The sequence below is a fragment of the Bombina bombina genome, chromosome 2, assembly GCF_027579735.1.
Source record: "Bombina bombina isolate aBomBom1 chromosome 2, aBomBom1.pri, whole genome shotgun sequence".
NCBI lineage: Eukaryota > Metazoa > Chordata > Amphibia > Anura > Bombinatoridae > Bombina > Bombina bombina.
In genome coordinates, this window is record NC_069500.1 from 931,538,959 (window position 1) to 931,557,594 (window position 18,636).

The 18,636-nt window shown below is 37.8% G+C and overlaps 1 protein-coding gene across 2 annotated transcripts in view; it reads right to left on the minus strand.

The window, feature by feature from the left end:
- The window catches only part of PTPN13 (protein tyrosine phosphatase non-receptor type 13), a 565,956-nt gene that overhangs the window by 35,636 nt on the left and 511,684 nt on the right, over window positions 1-18,636 (minus strand). For both annotated transcript variants that reach the window (XM_053703380.1, XM_053703379.1), the window contains 3 exons: window positions 17,888-18,035; window positions 7,858-8,004; window positions 605-687 (listed from right to left, as the gene is read on the minus strand). In XM_053703380.1, the coding sequence (XP_053559355.1) occupies window positions 605-687; window positions 7,858-8,004; window positions 17,888-18,035 (378 nt within the window). The remainder of the gene's footprint in view (window positions 1-604; window positions 688-7,857; window positions 8,005-17,887; window positions 18,036-18,636) is intronic.

Consider the following 18,636-nt stretch of genomic DNA (forward strand, 5'->3'; position numbering starts at 1 on the left):
ACGTGTATTAGGATACTGTGCTAATTATTAGAACTTATTTGTAGAGCGCCATCAGATTCCGTTGCAATGTAACACAATTGGATCATTCGCTGCTAGTTAACATGATGCATATAAAAAAATAATTAAATTATAATTTTACAAATTAAAGGGATATTATAATAATATAGATACAACTATGTTTTTGGATGCAAATCTCAGACAATATGGAGCACATTTATGATTAAGCATGTGCACAATCAATAAGCAGTAATAATCTCTAAATGCTAAGCCCAGGGGAGTGTAAAATGTGCAGTTCTTAAATTTAAAAACTCCTAATATTTGGAATTGATAAACCAGATTTTTGCTGTTAACAAGACTGGGAAAAAATGTCACGACTATAGGTCAATCAGTTTTTTCTGTGATGTAAAATTCATCTCTGGCATTGTTGCAACATAAACACCTTTGCAAAATGGAAATGTCCTAGACAAATTTAATTTCTTAGAAGAAAGAGCCCTCAAAAGTACTCAAAGGTGGATACAAAGTTAAATTCTGCATACTTAATTTCTATATCACAGTATATTATGTACTTTTAAATTGTGTAAAATATAGAAGTGGTTATTGTTACCTCAGGAGAATCATCAGGTAATGAACAACCATCACAGTCTGTGTCCTCAGCCTTCTCTTCTAGATCTTCATCAATGAGATCCACTGTACGAAAATAATGTATTTACTGTCAAAATTGCAAAAATAACAATTTATGCTTACCTGATAAATGTATTTCATTCCGGATATGGTGAGTCCACGGAATCAATTACTAGGGGGAATGTTACTACTGGCCAGCAGGAGGAGGCAAAGAGCACTACAGCAAAGTTGCTATATATGTCACTTCCCTTACCCATAGTCCCCAGTCATTTGGCAGAAGGAAAATGGAAAAAGAAGATAACACAAAAGTGTAGAGGTGCCTGAGGTTTTAGAAAAAATAACTGTCTTAAATAAAGGGTGGGCTGTGGACTCACCATATCCGGAAAGAAAGAAATTTATCAGGTAAGCATAAATAATGTTTTCTTTCCTAATAAATGGTGAGTCCACGGAATCAATACCCAAGCTAGAGGACACAGATGATAAGGGAGGGACAAGACAGGTAGACCTAAACAGAAGGCACCACTGCCTGAAGAACCCTTCCCCCAAAGGAAGCCTCAGCCGAGGCAAAAGTATCAAGTTTATAAAACTTTGAAAAAGTATGCAAAAAGGACCAAGTTGCAGCCTTGCAAATCTATTCCACAGAAGCTTCATTTTTAAATGCCCAGGAAGAAGAAACAGCCCTCGTGGAATGAGCAATGATTCTCTCAGGAGGTTGCTGTCCAGCAGTCTCATAGGCCAAACAAAAAATACTCCTTAGCCAAAGAGAAGTAGCTGTAGCTTCTTACCCTTGTAGGGAATAGCTAATAACTTAGATGTAGAAGAAACATCCGCAGACCAGGATTTTAACCAAATGGCTCTGCGAGCTCGAACCGCAAAAAGAGAGATTTTTGCTCCTCGTTTAATGACCTGTAAGGAGGCATCCATAATAAAGGAATTGGCTAACTTAAGAGCCTTAATCCAATCCTGGATCTCCTCAAGAGGAGTATCTGTCTGAATAGAATCAGACAAGGCATCAAACCAGTAAGCAGCAGGGCTGGTAACAGTAGCAATACACACCGCAGGCTGCCATTGAAGACCTTGGTGAACATACATTTTCTTTGATAATGCCTCCAATTTCTTATCCATTGGATCCTTAAAGGAACAACTATCCTCTATGGGAATAGTGGTCCTCTTAGTCAAAGTGGAAATAGCTCCTTCTACCTTAGGAACCGTTTGCCACGATTCTTTAATAGAGTCAGCTATAGAAAACATTTTCTTAAAGATAGGAGATGGAGAAAAATGAATACCAGGTCTCTCACACTCCCGTGCAATAATCTCAGAAGCACGGTCTGGAACAGGAAATACCTCCACCACAGAGGGAACATCAAAATACTTGTTCAGCTTACTAGACGTCTTAGGGTTAACAGCGATAGTAGTATCGGAGTCATCCAAGGTAGCCAAAACCTCCTTAAATAACAAGCGGAGGTGTTCCAGCTTAAATCTCAAGGACATAACTTCAGCATCAGCAGAAGGAATTATACTGCCTGAATCCGAAATTTCACCCTCAGATACACTCGAAGAATGTTTAAAACAACTTTCTTGAAAACAGGCTTTAAAACAAACAATAAAACCCCCAATAAAAGTACAAAATCCGTTACTAAAAACGGATTCTCACTGTGCCATCAAAAAAATAAATAACTCCTCACACTAACAGTGCCTGCAAAAACTGCCATAAAAACCTGCACCCTGACAGGAATAATAAAAAAACGTCCCTCTGCAGCGTTTCAGCTGAATAAGTGCCAACTTTTTCCCTGCTTACATAGAAAAATAAAACTGGCACTTACCTTAACATTTATCTGTCCGGCAGTAGGACAGCTCACCTGGTTTGAGAGGATGCCATCCCTTACATGGACCTGTGGAAATATAGAAAGACTGAGTAAACTTACTCAGGCAATCTAAATAGGGCAGCAGAATGTTTTGGGAAAATGCAGGGATGATTGTACCCCACAAGTTCCCAATTGCTCAAAAGCCACCACTGCCATACTGAAGAGACTGACATGGGCTAATGCTAGACCCTTTAGAAAGATCAGAGCAAACCTACTCTGCTTTTAAAATAAAAAAATCTTGATTGTAGATCAGACACCAAAACTTTACCTCCACCTGCACCGCAGGCAAAAAGAATGAGGGAATTATGGGTAAGGGAAGTGACATATATAGCAGCTTTGCTGTAGTGCTCTTTGCCTCCTCCTGCTGGCCAGGAGTGATATTCCCACTAGTAAATGACGATTCCGTGGACTCATCATGTCTTAGGAAAGAAAATAGGAATGTGATTGGTTAAAAAAAAAAAAAAAAAATATATATACACACACACACACACACATATATATATATATATATATATATATATATATACACACATATATATATATATATATATATATATACATACACACAGTGGATATAAAAAGTCTACACACCCCTGTTAAAATGTCCGGTTTCTGTGATGTAAAAAAATGAGACAAAGATAAATCATTTCAGAACTTTTTCCACCTCTAATGTGACCTATAAACTGTACAACTCAATTGAAAAACAAACTGAAATCTTTTAGGTGGAGGGAAGTAAAAATAAAAAAATAAAATAATATGGTTGCATAAGTGTGCACACCCGTAAACTAAGACTTTGTTGAAGCATCTTATGATTTTATTACAGCACTCTACAGCAGTCTTTTTGGGTATGAGTCTATCAGCATGGCACATCTTGACTTGGCAAGATTTGCCCACTCTTCTTTGCAAAAATACTCCAAATCTGTCAGATTGCGAGGGCATCTCCTGTGCACTGCCCTTTTCAGATCACCCCACAGATTTTCGATCGGATTCAGGTCTGAGCTCTGGCTGGGCCATTCCAAAACTTTAATCTTTTTCTGGTGAAGCCATTCCCTTTGTTGATTTGGATGTATACTTTGGGTGATTGTCATAATGAAAGAATGAAAGATAAAGTTCCTCTTAATGTTCAGCTTTCTAGCAGAAGCCTGAAGGTTTTGTGCCAATATTGAGTGGTATTTGGAACTGTTCATAATTCCCTCTACCTTGACTAAGGCCCCAGTTCCAGCTGACGAAAAACAGCCCCAAAGCATGATGCTGCCACCACCATGCTTCACAGTGGGTATGGTGTTCTTTTGGTGATGTGCAGTGTTGTTTTTGCGCCAAACATATCTTTCGGAAATATGACCAAAAAGTTCAACCTTGGTTTCATCAGATCATAACACCTTTTCACACATGCTTTTGGGAGACTTCAGACGTGTTTTTGCAAAATTTAACCAGGCTTGGATGTTTTTCTTGGTAAGAAAAGGCTTCCGTCTTGCCACTCTACCCCATAGCCCAGACATATGAAGAATACGGGAGATTGTTGTCACATGTACCACACAGACAGTACTTGCCAAATATTCCTGCAGCTCCTTTAATATTGCTGTAGACCTCTTGGCAGCCTCCCAGACCAGTTTTCTTCTCGTCTTTTCATCAATTTTGGAGGGACGTCCAGTTCTTGGTAATGTCACTGTTGCGACATATTTTCTCCACTTGATGATGACTGTCTTCACTGTGTTCCATGGTATATCTAATGCCTTGGAAATTCTTTTGTACCCTTCTCCTGACTGATACCTTTTAACAATGAGATCCCTCTGATGCTTTGGGAGATCACTGCGGACCATGGCTTTTGCTGTAGGAAAGAAAATGTCAGGAAAGACCTACTAGAACAGCTGAACTTTATTTGGGGTTAATCAAAGGCACTTTAAATGATGGCAGGTGTGTACTGACTCCTATTTAACATGATTTTGAATGTGATTGCTTAATTCTTATGCAACCACATTATTTTAGTTTTTTTGTTTACTTAACGCATCCTAAAATATTTTAGTCTGTTTTTCAATTGAGTTGTACAGTTTATAGGTCACATTAAAAGTGGAAAAGGTTCTGAAATGATTTATCTTTGTCTCATTTATTTACATCACAGAAACCTGATATTTTAACAAGGGTGTGTAGACTAATATATATAAATATATATATATATATATATATATATATACATACACATATATATATATAAATAAAAAGTGTGCAATATGTAGCCTAGATAAATATCATACAGAGAATTAGCCAAAAGAAATCTCATTTGCTCTCCTTTCCTATTTGCTACATGCACAGCTGAAACAAGGAACTGCCCTGCTTTTGAGAACGTAAACACTGGCATGCATGTAAGTTCTATGCCATTTCATATTCCTAAATTTAAAAAAAGTTTTAGGATACATAAATTACCAGCAACCACTTGCAGCTAAATGATTATGGGTTCTCTCTATATAATCCTCACACAAAAACAACTATACTACCATAGAAACAAGTCTATTTGCAATTGTTGGCGCTTTCTGTAATCGGCTCTAACATGACTATAAACTAAATAATAAATATTTACTGCCTGGAGTGTGTTTTGAACCTATGGGTTTCAAAACTTTAAATTAGTATGTTATTTGAATACATGTTAATTGGTACCTGTATGTTTCATAAAACACAGAAATAACAGAGCATCGTATGTGTCTTTAAACCATGAACCCAATGATGTGTGAATCCCTTTGTAAGTTTAGGACATTTCCTTTTACTGTTAAATAGAATATACATTTCAACTATATATTACTTGTAAAATCTATACAAAATTAGATTTGGTCTATTAATGAAAACAAGTTTGATATAAAAAAATACTTGGTGATTTGGTAATAAAAAATCACATCTGTGCATGATCAATGTTTTTTCCCATACATGGGTGAGCAATATAAACAAAATACCACTTAGGTTTATACCTTTGGACCTAATACTAGAGGCTTCATCACATAAATCTAGGATCAAAAACTAGGGAAAAAGTCCTCAGCACTCAAAAACTTCTTTATAGCAATTTATTGATACAAAACAGCGACGTTTCGGGGTCACATCCCCTTATTCATGCTTGATACTTTGTTACACAGAGATCTTTTATATCTATTCTTTGGCGCCAATGCACCTATAATGGAGCTTTAGCTCCATCTACTGACAGCCTATCAGTATTACACAGAATAAAAAACAACTTCATATATATATACATATACTAAAAAACCTTTAACTTCATGGTTACTTTAAAACCTGAAAATAGATGCTGTTAATTCTATAGTATAAACTGTTACTGTACTTTAAATAAAGAAAAATCAGAATGTCAAACTAAAGGGGGCTGACAAGGGAGGGGCTACCGTCTTGTTAGACAAAACATACTACATACAAGAAGCTATGTCACAGTTAGGAGATATGAACACTTATAAAAAGTTAAAGACCAATCCCATATATGATATACAGAAGGAAATTGCAGCAACATTAAAGAAAGCCCTACATACTGTCCCCAAGGTCCATAAGGACAACCAAAGGCCACCAGGGAGGCCTATAGTCTCTAGTGTGGACTCCATATACACCAACATTTCCAAATTTATTGATAAAATATTGCAACCAGAGGTGGTAAAAATGTCTAGCTTCCTTAAAGACACTAATCATTTTTTGGAGAAAGCAAAAGCACTCGAGTTTCCTAATGATAAGTTTCTCTTGTTCACCATGGATGTGAGAAGTTTATATACTTCTATAAAGCATGAAAATGGCATAGCCATTATAAAGAAAAATCTTCTGGTGAACAAGAGATACTCATATCAACAGGCAGCTTTTGTTGAGGAACTATTGAGACTTATCCTATATTGGAATTATTTCCTCTTTCAGGATCAGTGGTTTGTTCAGACTAAGGGGACAGCAATGGGTTGTAATGTGGCCCCATCATGCGCCAACCTCTTCATGAATGAGGTTGAGGAAAGAATTGTCTATGAGAATCTATTTAAACAATATGGTGGCGGTACATAGATGATGTGTTTGGCGTATAGTGGGGCAACATAGAATCACTACTTCAATTTGTAGGGGATCTTCATTCTAAGGTTATAGACTTAGAGTTCACTGTCGGTTACAGTGAAGAATCAGTACCATTTTTGGACACAAAGATTTATAAGTCAGGACACCATCTGGAATTCGATCTATATGTGAAAGATATTGACAAAAATAATTTACTTAAGTACAATAGCTTTCACCCAAGACTACTAGTCAATTCATTACCCAAAAGTCAGCTTCTCAGGGTAAACAGAATTGTGAGTGACAAGGACAGGCAGGAGATTAGGTTAAAAGAAATGGCAAAAAATTTTACTGACAGGGACGATCCCCCTTAGCTTATAGATACCACTATTGAGGCATTGCACAAAACCAGAGAAACAACTCACAAAAGTAAAGAAAATAGAATGGTTTTTGTCAGCCAGCAAAGTCCAGTGAGTGATAAAAATGCTAGACTTATCAGAGAGAATTGGCATATTCTCATGGAGTGTAAAAAGGATGTAGTTTATTTTGCAAAACCTCCATTAATGGCCCACAGAAGAGTGAAAAACCTAAGGGATCACCTCATAAAGACAGATATAGGACCTGGGAAAGAGCTAAAACAGACCACTTTAGGTAGCAAGAGAACAGGAAATTTCCCATGTTTGAATTGCATGATCTGCAATCCTATAATAAGAGGTACTAATTTTCATCACCCACATAGTGGTAAAAAATATAACATAAATGGCTTCTTTACTTGTGAGACCACTTATGTGATCTATTTCATTAAATGACCTTGTTCCATGGTGTATATAGGGGAGACGACCGTAAAGTGAGGGATAGAATGAGCCAACATTGCCGAAATGTTGCTGTTTTGTATCAATAAATTGCTAGTTTTAATACTACTGTCTGGGGACTTAGCAGTGTCTCCTGGTCCTACAGGCACCCCTCTTCTGCTGTGCTGGTCTCTTATTTTCTACATTATAAATCTAGGAACAAAACACCCTAGAAGTCCTACCTGCATTTAGATAGGCAGGTGAAATAACTTTTGAAAATAATACACCATTACGTTTGATTTGTTTTTTCTAAAAACAAGGGGAGGTTTAGTAGTATGAGGTTCAGTCAAGTTATGCTGCTTTCTATAGATTCCCATTGCTTTTCACCAATGGGAAATTTTAATTTGAGTTTGAAGTTCAGTCCATTTCCTTTTTTGCAGACTTCCCAAGCAACATTAGTTGCATCTTAGGTAACAAATCTACACAGCCCCAACCCATTTAGTTTTGTTTTTTAATATTACAAATTGCATCAGCACAATTAAGAGATAGTTGATGAATCAGCATTGCGTTACCTGCAAACTGTTTGTCTAAAACTGCATTCTTTCTGTTCATTTGTAGAAGGTTCTGTGTCTCTTCGTGTACAACATTAAGCAACGACTGGATCACATCGTTTTGATCATCGTCCTCATCTTCATGGTTAATGGCATCAAGTTCCAAATCTTGTTAAAAAATAAAAATAAATAAAAAATTATTTTTATATATTAAAGGTAGAATAACAGAGAGTAATAAAGAAGATGAGGAAGATTAGATATACCACAGGATTTCTAGTATACCTTCAGATGTAATAAATGTGTATGCTGATTAAGGGCTAGATTACGAGTGGAGGGCTAAATATCACTTGCGTTCAAGAGATATTAGCGCTCCAATGAGTAATACTAGAGCACACTAATGTGCGCTGGTATTACGAGTAAAGCACAATGCAAATGTGAGCTGCCATTTGCATTGCTAGGAAGCATTTCACTCATTTGAGTGCGCTTTCATAGGCTCCAATTGGAGCCTCTTTCTGATACCGTCAGAACCTTGCGCAGCAAAGGAGTAAGTAGCGCAGGGATGGTAGCATATTTTTCAATATATATGTATACGACTATATACAAATATATTGATGTGTTAATATGTGTATACACACACATATATATATTCATGTGTCAGAGGAAGGGACTGTTACTGTCCCGAAACGTCACTAGTTTGAATTAAAACTTTTTGTCACAGTTGGAACCGTTCAGTGAGTGCTTCTTTGCTACATTTTATCTTCTATCTCATAGCACCCTGACAAATTGCAAAAGTTGGTGAGAGTGCACTTACACCATCGCTTGAGATATATTCATATAAATATATATATTTACTGGGAACACACAGTTGGCACTTTTCAGCGCTGTTTTTTTCTAACACCCCATTCCCACCAACTTTAGACCCCAAACACTGCCTAGTGCAGTTTTTTATTATAAAAAAAAGCTACTTATTTTTAATAAAAAACTATAATGCCCTCTATTTTAAAGGGCATTTGGGGCACTTTTAGAAAATTAACCAGAGATTTTCCTGAGTGCTAATTGCTACCATGAACTTGCGGTAGCAATAAGCCACTTGTAATGGCTGGTTAATCATCACACACCCGCAAAAGTTTTGTGCTCCACTTGTAATCTAGCCCATAATTGGCTGTTTTAAAATATGCATTATTTAAATCAACTGGAAAACCTAAGTAAGTCACATACAGAATATGAAAAGCATAAAGTTGGCAAATCCTGGTCAAATGCTTTCAGAATTTGTTTTCTTCAGTATGTTATTCATTTTACTCTACATTGCTTATTGTGAATATATAACTCTGAAAACATTACTTTATGGTATACATTATTTTGCTTACTTAAAGGGACATAAAAATGCAAAATAAAAATGCTCTAATGTTTTAGAGGATTTTATTATTGCACTTTTGATGAACACATCTGGTGAGCCAATGACAAGAGGCACATGTCTGTAGTCAGGCACAAATCACTATCTAGCTTCCAGTAGGGCGCTCCTGAGCCGACCTAGGGATGATTTTCAACATAGGATACCATAAAAAAATTATAGAAATACATTTTGGCTTTTATGTTCCATAAATACAGTATTAGAACTAGACACCTAATTTTCCTAGTTTTTATAGAAAGTTAAGCAGTTCAAGTCAACTGAATAACCTGAAATGTTACAAAGGTAAGCAGTAAACTGACAAAGGTTAAAGAAATAAGCTTAGGTTACCCCCCCCCCCCAAAAAAGTACATTTTTTTAAAAATAAAAAAACTAAATTTATGCTTACCTGATAAATAACTTTCTTTTACGATATGACGAGTCCACGGATTTCATCCTTACTTGTGGGATATTAACCTCCTGCTAACAGGAAGTGGCAAAGAGCACCACAGCAGAGCTGTATATATAGCCCCTCCCCGTCCTCTCCACCTTCAGTCATTCTGCCGAAGGTTATAGGAAGAGAAAAGGAAAGGCTAAAAAGGTGCAGAGGTGACTGAAGTTTTCAAAAAATAAAATAAACCTCTCTTAAAATAACAGGGAGGGCTGTGGACTCGTCATATCGTAAAAGAAAGTAATTTATCAGGCAAGCATAAATTTAGTTTGGGAACCTTTCTCCCAAAGATAGCCTCAGAAGAAGCAAAAGTATCAAATTTGGAAAATTTGGAAAAAGTGTGAAGGGACGACCAAGTCGCAGCCTTACAAATCTGTTCCACAGATGCTTCATTTTTAAAAGCCCATGTGGAAGCCACAGCCCTAGTAGAATTAGCCATAATTCTTTCAGGAGGCTGCTGTCCAGCAGTCTCATATGCCAGGCGGATGATACTTCTCAGCCAAAAAGAAAGAGAGGTAGCCGTAGCTTTCTGACCCCTACGCTTTCCAGAATAAACAATGAATAATGAAGATGATTGACGGAAATCCTTAGTTGCCTGTAAGTAAAACTTTAAGGCACGGACCACGTCCAAGTTATGTAACAGACGCTCCTTCTTAGAAGAAGGATTAGGACACAAGGAAGGAACAACAATTTCCTGATTAATATTCTTATTCGAAGCAACCTTAGGAAGGAACCCAGGTTTGCTACGTAAAAACCACCTTATCAGAATGAAATATGAGATAAGGCGAATCACACTGTAATGCTGAAAGCTCAGAAACTCTTCGAGCAGAAGAAATAGCAACCAAAAACAGAACTTTCCAAGATAGTTTAATATCTATGGAATGCATAGGTTCAAACGGAACCCCTTGCAGAACTCGAAGAACTAAATTCAAACTCCAGGGAGGAATAATAGGTCTAAATACAGGCTTAATTCTAGATAGAGCCTGACAAAAAGACTGAACATCTGATACATTTTCCAAACGTTTGTGAAACAGAATTGACAAAGCTGAAATTTGTCCCTTTAAGGAACTTGCTGATAACCCTTTCTCCAATCCTTCTTGGAGAAAAGACAAAATCCTAGGAATCCTAACTTTACTCCATGAGTAACCCTTGAATTCACACCAATAAAGATATTTATGCCATATCTTATGATAGATCTTACTAGTGACAGGATTTCTAGCCTGTATCAAAGTATTGATAACTGAATCAGAGAATCCTCGCTTCGATAAAATCAAGCGTTCAATCTCCACGCAGTCAGTTGCAGAGAAATTAGATTTGGATGTTGGAAAGGACCTTGAATGAGAAGGTCCTGTCTCAAAGGAAGTTTCCACGGTGGCAGAGAGGACATGTCCACTAGAGCTGCATACCAAGTCCTGCGTGGCCATGCAGGCGCTATCAGGATCACTGAAGCTCTCTCCTGTTTTATTCGAGCAATCACGCGTGGGATGAGAGGAAGCAGCGGAAACACATAAGCTAGGCTGAACAACCAAGCTACTGCCAAGGCATCTATCAGTTTGGCCTGAGGATCCCTTGACCGGGATCCGTATCTTGGAAGCTTGGCATTCTGACGAGATGCCATCAAATCCAATTCCGGTCTTCCCCATCTGAGAATCAATGAGGCAAATACCTCCGGGTGAAGTTCCCACTCCCCCAGATGAAAAGTCTGTCAACTTATCTGCTTCCCAGTTCTCTACCCCTGGGATGTAGATCGCTGACAGATGACAAGAGTGGGCCTCTGCCCCACTGATTATCTTGGATACTTCTATCATCGCTAAGGAACTCCTTGTTCCCCCCTGATGATTGACATATGCCACAGTCGTTATGTTGTCCGACTGGAATCTGATGAATTTGGCCGAAGCCAACTGAGGCCACGCCTGAAGCGCATTGAATATTGCTCTCAGTTCCAGAATATTGATTGGAAGTAGAGACTCAGTCCAAACACCCTGAGCCTTCAGGGAGTTCCAAACTGCACCCCAGCCCAGAAGGCTGGCATCTGTTGTCCCTATCACCCACGAGGGTCTGCGGAAACAAGTCCCCTGGGACAGATGATCTGGCAACAACCCCCAAAGAAGAGAGTTTCTGGTCTCTTGATCCAGAATTATCTTTGGAGATAAATCTGCATAATCCCCATTCCAACTGACTGAGCATGCACAGTTGCAGTGGTCTGAGATGAAAGTGAGCAAACGGAACGATGTCCATTGCCGCTACCATTAATCTGATTACCTCTATACACTGAGCCACTGATGGCCGAGGAATGGACAGAAGTGCTCGGCAAGCATTCCAAATCTTTGATTTTCTGACCTCCATCAGAAATACTTTCATGGCTACTGAGTCTATCAGAGTTCCCAAGAAAGGAACCCTTGTGTGTGGAACAAGTGAACTCTTCTCTATGTTCACCTTCCAGCCGTGAGTTCTCAGAAAAGACAACACTGTGTCCGTGTGAGATTTTGTCAGATTATATGTTGACGCCTGAATCAGAATATCATCCAGATAAGGCGCCACCGCTATCCCTTGCGGTCTGAGAACCGCCAAAAGAGACCCTAGAACCTTTGTGAAGATTCTGGGTGCTGTGGCCAACCAGAAAGGAAGAGCCACGAACTGATAATGTTTGTCCAAGAAGGCAAACCTTAGAAACCGATGATGATCTTTATGGATTGGAATATGAAGGTAAGCATCCTTCAAATCCATGGAAGTCACATATTGACCCTCCTGGATCATTGGCAAAATCGTTCAAATTGTCTCCATCTTGAATGATGGAATTCTTAGAAATTTGTTTAGACACTTGAGGTCCAAAATGGGTCTGAACATTCCCTCTTTTGGGGGACCACAAATAGGTTTGAGCAAAACCCCTGTCCCTGTTCCAATTTTGGAACAGGACAGATTACTCCCATAGTAAAAAGGTATTTTACACAGCGTAAGAACGCGTCTCTCTTTATCTGGTTTGCAGATAATTTTGAAAGATGAAATCTCCCTCTTGGGAGAAAATCCTTGAATTCCAATTGATAACCGTGGGTCACTATTTCTAGTGCCCAGGAATCCTGAACATCTCTTGCCCAAGCCTGAGCAAAGAAAGAAAGTCTGCCCCCTACTAGATCCCGTCCCGGATCGGGGGCCACTCCTTCATGCTGCTTTGTGGAAGAAGAAGAAGCAGGGGGGTCCTCCTTTTAAGTTCCGAAAGAAACGAAAATTATTCTGTTTACCCCTCATTTTAACCGACCTATCCTGAGGTAAGGCATGGCCCTTACCGCCTGTAATATCAGAAATGAACTCCTTCAATTCTGGCCCCAAAAGGGTCTTACCTTTAAAGGGAATAGCTAAAAGCTTATGTTTTGATGACACATCAGCAGACCAAGATTTGAGCCACAATGCTCTACGTGCTAAAATAGCAAATCCTGCAATTTTTGCCGCTAATTTAGCAATTTGAAAAGCGGCATCAGTAATAAAAGAACTAGCTAGCTTAAGAGCCTTAATTCTATCTAGAATGTCATCTAATGGAGTCTCAACCTTAAGAGACTCTTCTAGAGCCTCAAACCAAAAAGCTGCTGCAGTAGTTACTGGAACAATGCAATGTAAAAGAAATCCCTGATTAACAAATAATTTCTTTAGTAGACCCTCTAATTTCTTATCCATAGGATCCTTGAGAGCACAACTATCCTCAATGGGTATAGTAGTCCGCTTAGCTAGGGAAGATATAGCTCCCTCTACCTTAGTCCCGAATGATATCTGATATAGGAAACATTTTCTTAAAATTAGGAGAGGGAGAAAATGGTATACCTGGCATATCCCATTCCTTACTAATAATTTCCGAAATTCTCTAGGAACCGGAAAAACATCAGTGTAAGCAGGAACTTCCAAATATTTATCCATTTACACAATTTCTCTGGAGGAATCACAATAGGATCACAATCATCTAGAGTCGCTAAAACCTCCCTAAGCAACAGGCGGAGGTGTTCAAGCTTAAATTTAAATGACATAGCATCCGAATCTGTCTGAGGCAAAACATTACCTGAATCAGAAATTTCACCCTCAGACAGTAATTCCCTGATCCCCAACTCAGAGCACTGTGAGGGAACATCGGAAATAGCTAATAAAGCATCAGAGCATTCAGTATTTACATTAATACTTGACCTACTGCGTTTACCCTGCAACACTGGTAATTTAGACAATACCTCTGTAAGGGTAGTTGACATAACTGCAGCCATCTCCTGCAGAGTAAAGGAATTAGACGCACTAGAAGTTGCTTGTGTGGGCATAAAAGGTTGTGACACTTGGGGAGATTTGGATGGCATATCCTGATTCTCTTCAGACTGAGAATCATCCCTAGGAACCACTTACTTTATTTAAAAAATGCTTTTTACATTGTAAAGCCCTTTCAGTACAAAAGTTACACAATGTTAGAGGGGGTTGCACAATAGCTTCTAAACGCATAGAACAATGAGAAACCTCAATGTCAGACATGTTGAACAGACTAGTAATACCACAAAAGTCGTGTAAACTGTGCCTTTAAGAAAAGAAAAAATTAACAATTTTTCCAAAATGCAAAAAAAAACGTTAAATTATTCCCAAATTTATCTTAATATTGTTGGTTAATCCAAAAATTACTGCACCCAGAAACAAGGGCAGAAATAAGGTATTAGAAGTACTTATATCAACATATAGTCAAAAGATAGATAAAAATACACTCTGCACCTCGCCACAGCTCTGCTGTGGCGCCTACCTGCCCCCAGGGTACTTCAAATCAAGTTTCCAACCCTTTAGACCAGCTACAGAGTCCAGGAGCCACCGAGTTACTGTTTGCTGCTGCCAAGCCTGAAGAAATTGCGCCAAAATAGGCTCCGCCCCTTAAGGTCAAAAGTCAGAGTAGGCCCAAACAACACCGCATGGAAATGTAGTTTTGCACTAAAGTAAAAATACACACACAATATAACCCTCAAGCATAAAACCAATAAGTTTAAAGTGCCAAAAATAAAAAACATAAAACATCGTTTTTTATATTGTCTCCCATGTCACATAATGCCCAAATATCAACTAATGATAAATATAAAATAGGGACTCCAGTAACACCCCTCTTATTAAAATAGGTTTTACTGCTTACCCCATTCCCATACAGGGAAATAATGCCAGCCAGTTCTGATACACCAAGTCTCCTCAGAAAAAAAGGCTGCACATACCTTAATGCTGCTTGTAGCATGAAACCGGTCTCCACACTGAAGATGTCTCATGGTTACCTTCAGAAGTCTTGTGGGAACCAACGTGGAACTTAGTTACAAATGCTAAGATCATCAAACGTCAGGGCAGAAATCTTCTTCCATATCCCCCTGAGGAAAATAGTACACACCGGTACCATTTAAAATAAAAAACATCTTGATTGAAGAAACTAAAACTAACACCTCACTTTACCATTTCTTCCTAGTATAACACATTATAACACAGGCAAAGAAAATGACTGAGGGTGGAGGGGAAGGGGAGGGGCTATATATACAGCTCTGCTGTGGTGCTCTTTGCCACTTCCTGTTAGCAGGAGGTTAATATCCCACAAGTATGGATGAAATCCGTGGACTCGTCATATCTTTGTAAAACTGTAAACTTTGTAAAATAAAAAAAACTATAATGCCCTCTATTTTGAGGGCATTTGGGGCACTTTAAGAAAATTAACCAGAGCTTTATGCACACAGGCCTTTTTCAGGGAACAAGAAATGAGTTAAAGGGACATTAAACCCAAAAATTTCTCTCATGATTTAGATAGTTAATACAATTTTAAACAACATCCCAATTTACTTCTATTATCTAATTTGCTTTATTCTTTAGATATCATTTGTTGAAGAAATAGCAATGTACATGGGTGAGCCAATCACACGAAGCATCTATGTGCAGCCATCAATCAGCAGCTACTGAGCCTGTCTAGATATGCCTTTTAGCAAAGGATATCAAGAGAATTAAGCAAATTAAATAATAGAAGTAAATTAGAAAGATGTTTAAAATTGCATGCTCTTTCTAAAAAAAAAATGGGTTTCATGCCCCTTTAACCACCTACAGTTTTTTCTGCAGCAATGGATGAAAATTAGGCCTTGAAAGTTGATCCTAACAATCCCTACAGTTGTCCCAGCTTTTGTTGATTAACCCTCTGTCTGTCTAAGGACAGTGTTATTACACCCTCTTAAGCATTACGGATTTGGACTGTATAGTACTGCAAGTTCTGCAACTAGTATATTGCTCCTATAATGGCGAGTAATATGCAATAAACAAAGGATGAAAGTCAGACCATTATAACCAGACCCAAAGTCATAACAGAATCAGAAGACAAGTTTCTTAAACAGCTTAGGTGGCTCACAGAGCAACAAACTTCAGGCTCAGCTTAAATCTGATTGAAGTAAGAAAATTTCACTTTTTAATTGTGCAGGTTTGGTAGGTGAAGTGGCAGTAAGAAAGATGTTGCTAAAATAGCAAATAAAAAAAGGCTTGCTAGGGCCACGAAGCACAACCAATGGACTAATGGAGACTGGAAGATGGTCTTATGGACTGAAAAATCTAAATGTAAAATCTTTGGTTCTGGTACTGTGTCGAGCAGGTGAAAGAATGGTTCCCCATTCTGCAACAACAATTGTCAAACATGAAGGAGGAAGCTGATGATCTAAGGCTTCTGCTGGGTCCATAGTCAGTAACTTGCACAGATTGAGTGGCACTTTGAACAAAAAAGACCACTACAACATTTTCCAGCTCCATTCAATACCCTCTGTAATAACCCAATAAATGCCTAAAGGCTATGTTGGAACTACCTTATAAAAAAAAGAACATGATGGTAAACTTCAAATCAGAGAATGGCCAGCACAGTCTCCAGATTTAAACCCCATTGAGCTGGTTTGGGATGAACTGGACAGAAGGGAGAAAGCAAAGCAACCTACAAGGGCAACACATCTGTGGGAACTTCTACAACAGTGTTGGTTAGAACTTTACAAACAATATCTGATTTCAATTGTAGAAAGAATTCCCACAAGTGTGTTCAGCTGTTATATCTGCAAAAGGTGGCTTTATTGCGAGTACAAAAATTAGATGAAATTGTTAAATATGTTGTTTCCATGACTTCCTTTTTATCTCCAACGGTTTATTAGTGCAATGCTTTAATTTCAACGTAAACTTGAGACAAACTGTGAAAATTTCAATAAAAACTGGAAAATGTGAGGGGTTTTAAAACTTTTGACCGGTAGTGTATATCCCATACACTGGTTATCTTTCATAGACAATAGGCTTAATTTTATCAATCTTCGTTTAGGATATCAGCAGTGGAATCTTATTTTAACTCTACAAAAAGAGTGTGTGTTTTGGTATTTTTTTTATTTAAGGAAAGGTTAGTAGTTTTGCTTGGTTTGTCCTAGTTTCTTTATTATTCTCTTTTTTTTCTTTTTCCTGCAGAACCATAAAAGTATTCGGAGGTGAGATAAGTTGGTTAGTACAGTCCATATTGATAGCCTATTAGAATATATCTTGATCGTTGATTTACAGTGAACATTAAAGGACCAGTCAACACAGTAGATTTGCATAATCAACAAATGCAAGATAACAAGACAATGCAATAGCACTTAGTCTGAACTTCAAATGAGTAGTAGATTTTTTTTTCTGACAATTTTAAAAGTTATGTCTATTTCCACTCCCCCTGTACCATGTGACAGCCATCAGCCATTCACAAATGCATACACGTACCATGTGACATCTATCAGCCAATCACAAATGTATACACGTACCAGGTGACATCCATCAGCCAATCACAAATGCATACACACTTATTCTTGCACATGCTCAGTAGGAGCTGGTGACTCAAAAAGTTTAAATATAAAAAGACTGCGCACATTTTGTTATTGGAAGTAAATTGGAAAGTTGTTTAAAATTGCATGCTCTATCTGAACAATGAAAGTTTAATTTTGATTGAGTGTCCCTTTAAGATTTATTAGTGTCCTCAGGAAGATACAACTTATTTCTTATATTTATTATAATCTATAACATATTATAACGCATCATTCTTCTACAGAGTGATGACTTTTCATGGGACTTTGACTCTCCTATCATCCTCATTATTAAAGACTCTAAACTGACCATCTTGAAAACAAAATTCAAAACAAACATGGTCTATGTACAAATAATACACATTGTCCTAGAGATAGAGTAATATTAATATTCACCTAAATTTCCATTGCATTTAATAAAATTAGGCGCCGAATCTCTTGGCATAATCTCTCGGGCCACATCAAACTGCAGTAGTCCCTTAGCACTTCGGATACTGGACACAGCTTTTGCTTGTGTGGCTCCCATCATACTTTCCCCATTAACCTGCCAAGAAAATATGATCATGTTAGTTATGACACTTAAAAACATGCCACTAAATAAAAATACACACCTGCAAGAAGAGCTTTACTTTCAGTACCAGAAACTGTCCCTTTAACAAATTATGTTTTATCGCGCCTCTCATTATGTTTCTTTAACTATTGCCATTATGACCAGTTTTAATAAAGTTATATACAAAAAAGTGGCTGCCTGTGGTTAATGGAAAATACCTATTACTGACAATATAGCTGGAAATCACAGGGGTATAGACACTGAGAGCTGTTGTAAAGTAATGCAATGTTTTCCATTCATTTGTTAATGTAGAAGCAGGTGGGACAAAATAATATACAAAGAGGTCTTACACTTGATTCACAAAATGCCATGTGCACAAAACAATGCACCTGTAAGTTACTATTTCAATTAAAGGAATATGAAACCCCAAAACGTTATTTTATGATTCAGATAAAGCACACAATTTTATACAACTTTCTAATTTACTTCTATTATCAATTGCTTTTCTTTCTCTTAGTATCTTTTGCTAAAAAGCAGGGATATATGCTTAGGAGCCGTACCATTTCTGGAGCACTATATGGCAGCACTGTTACAA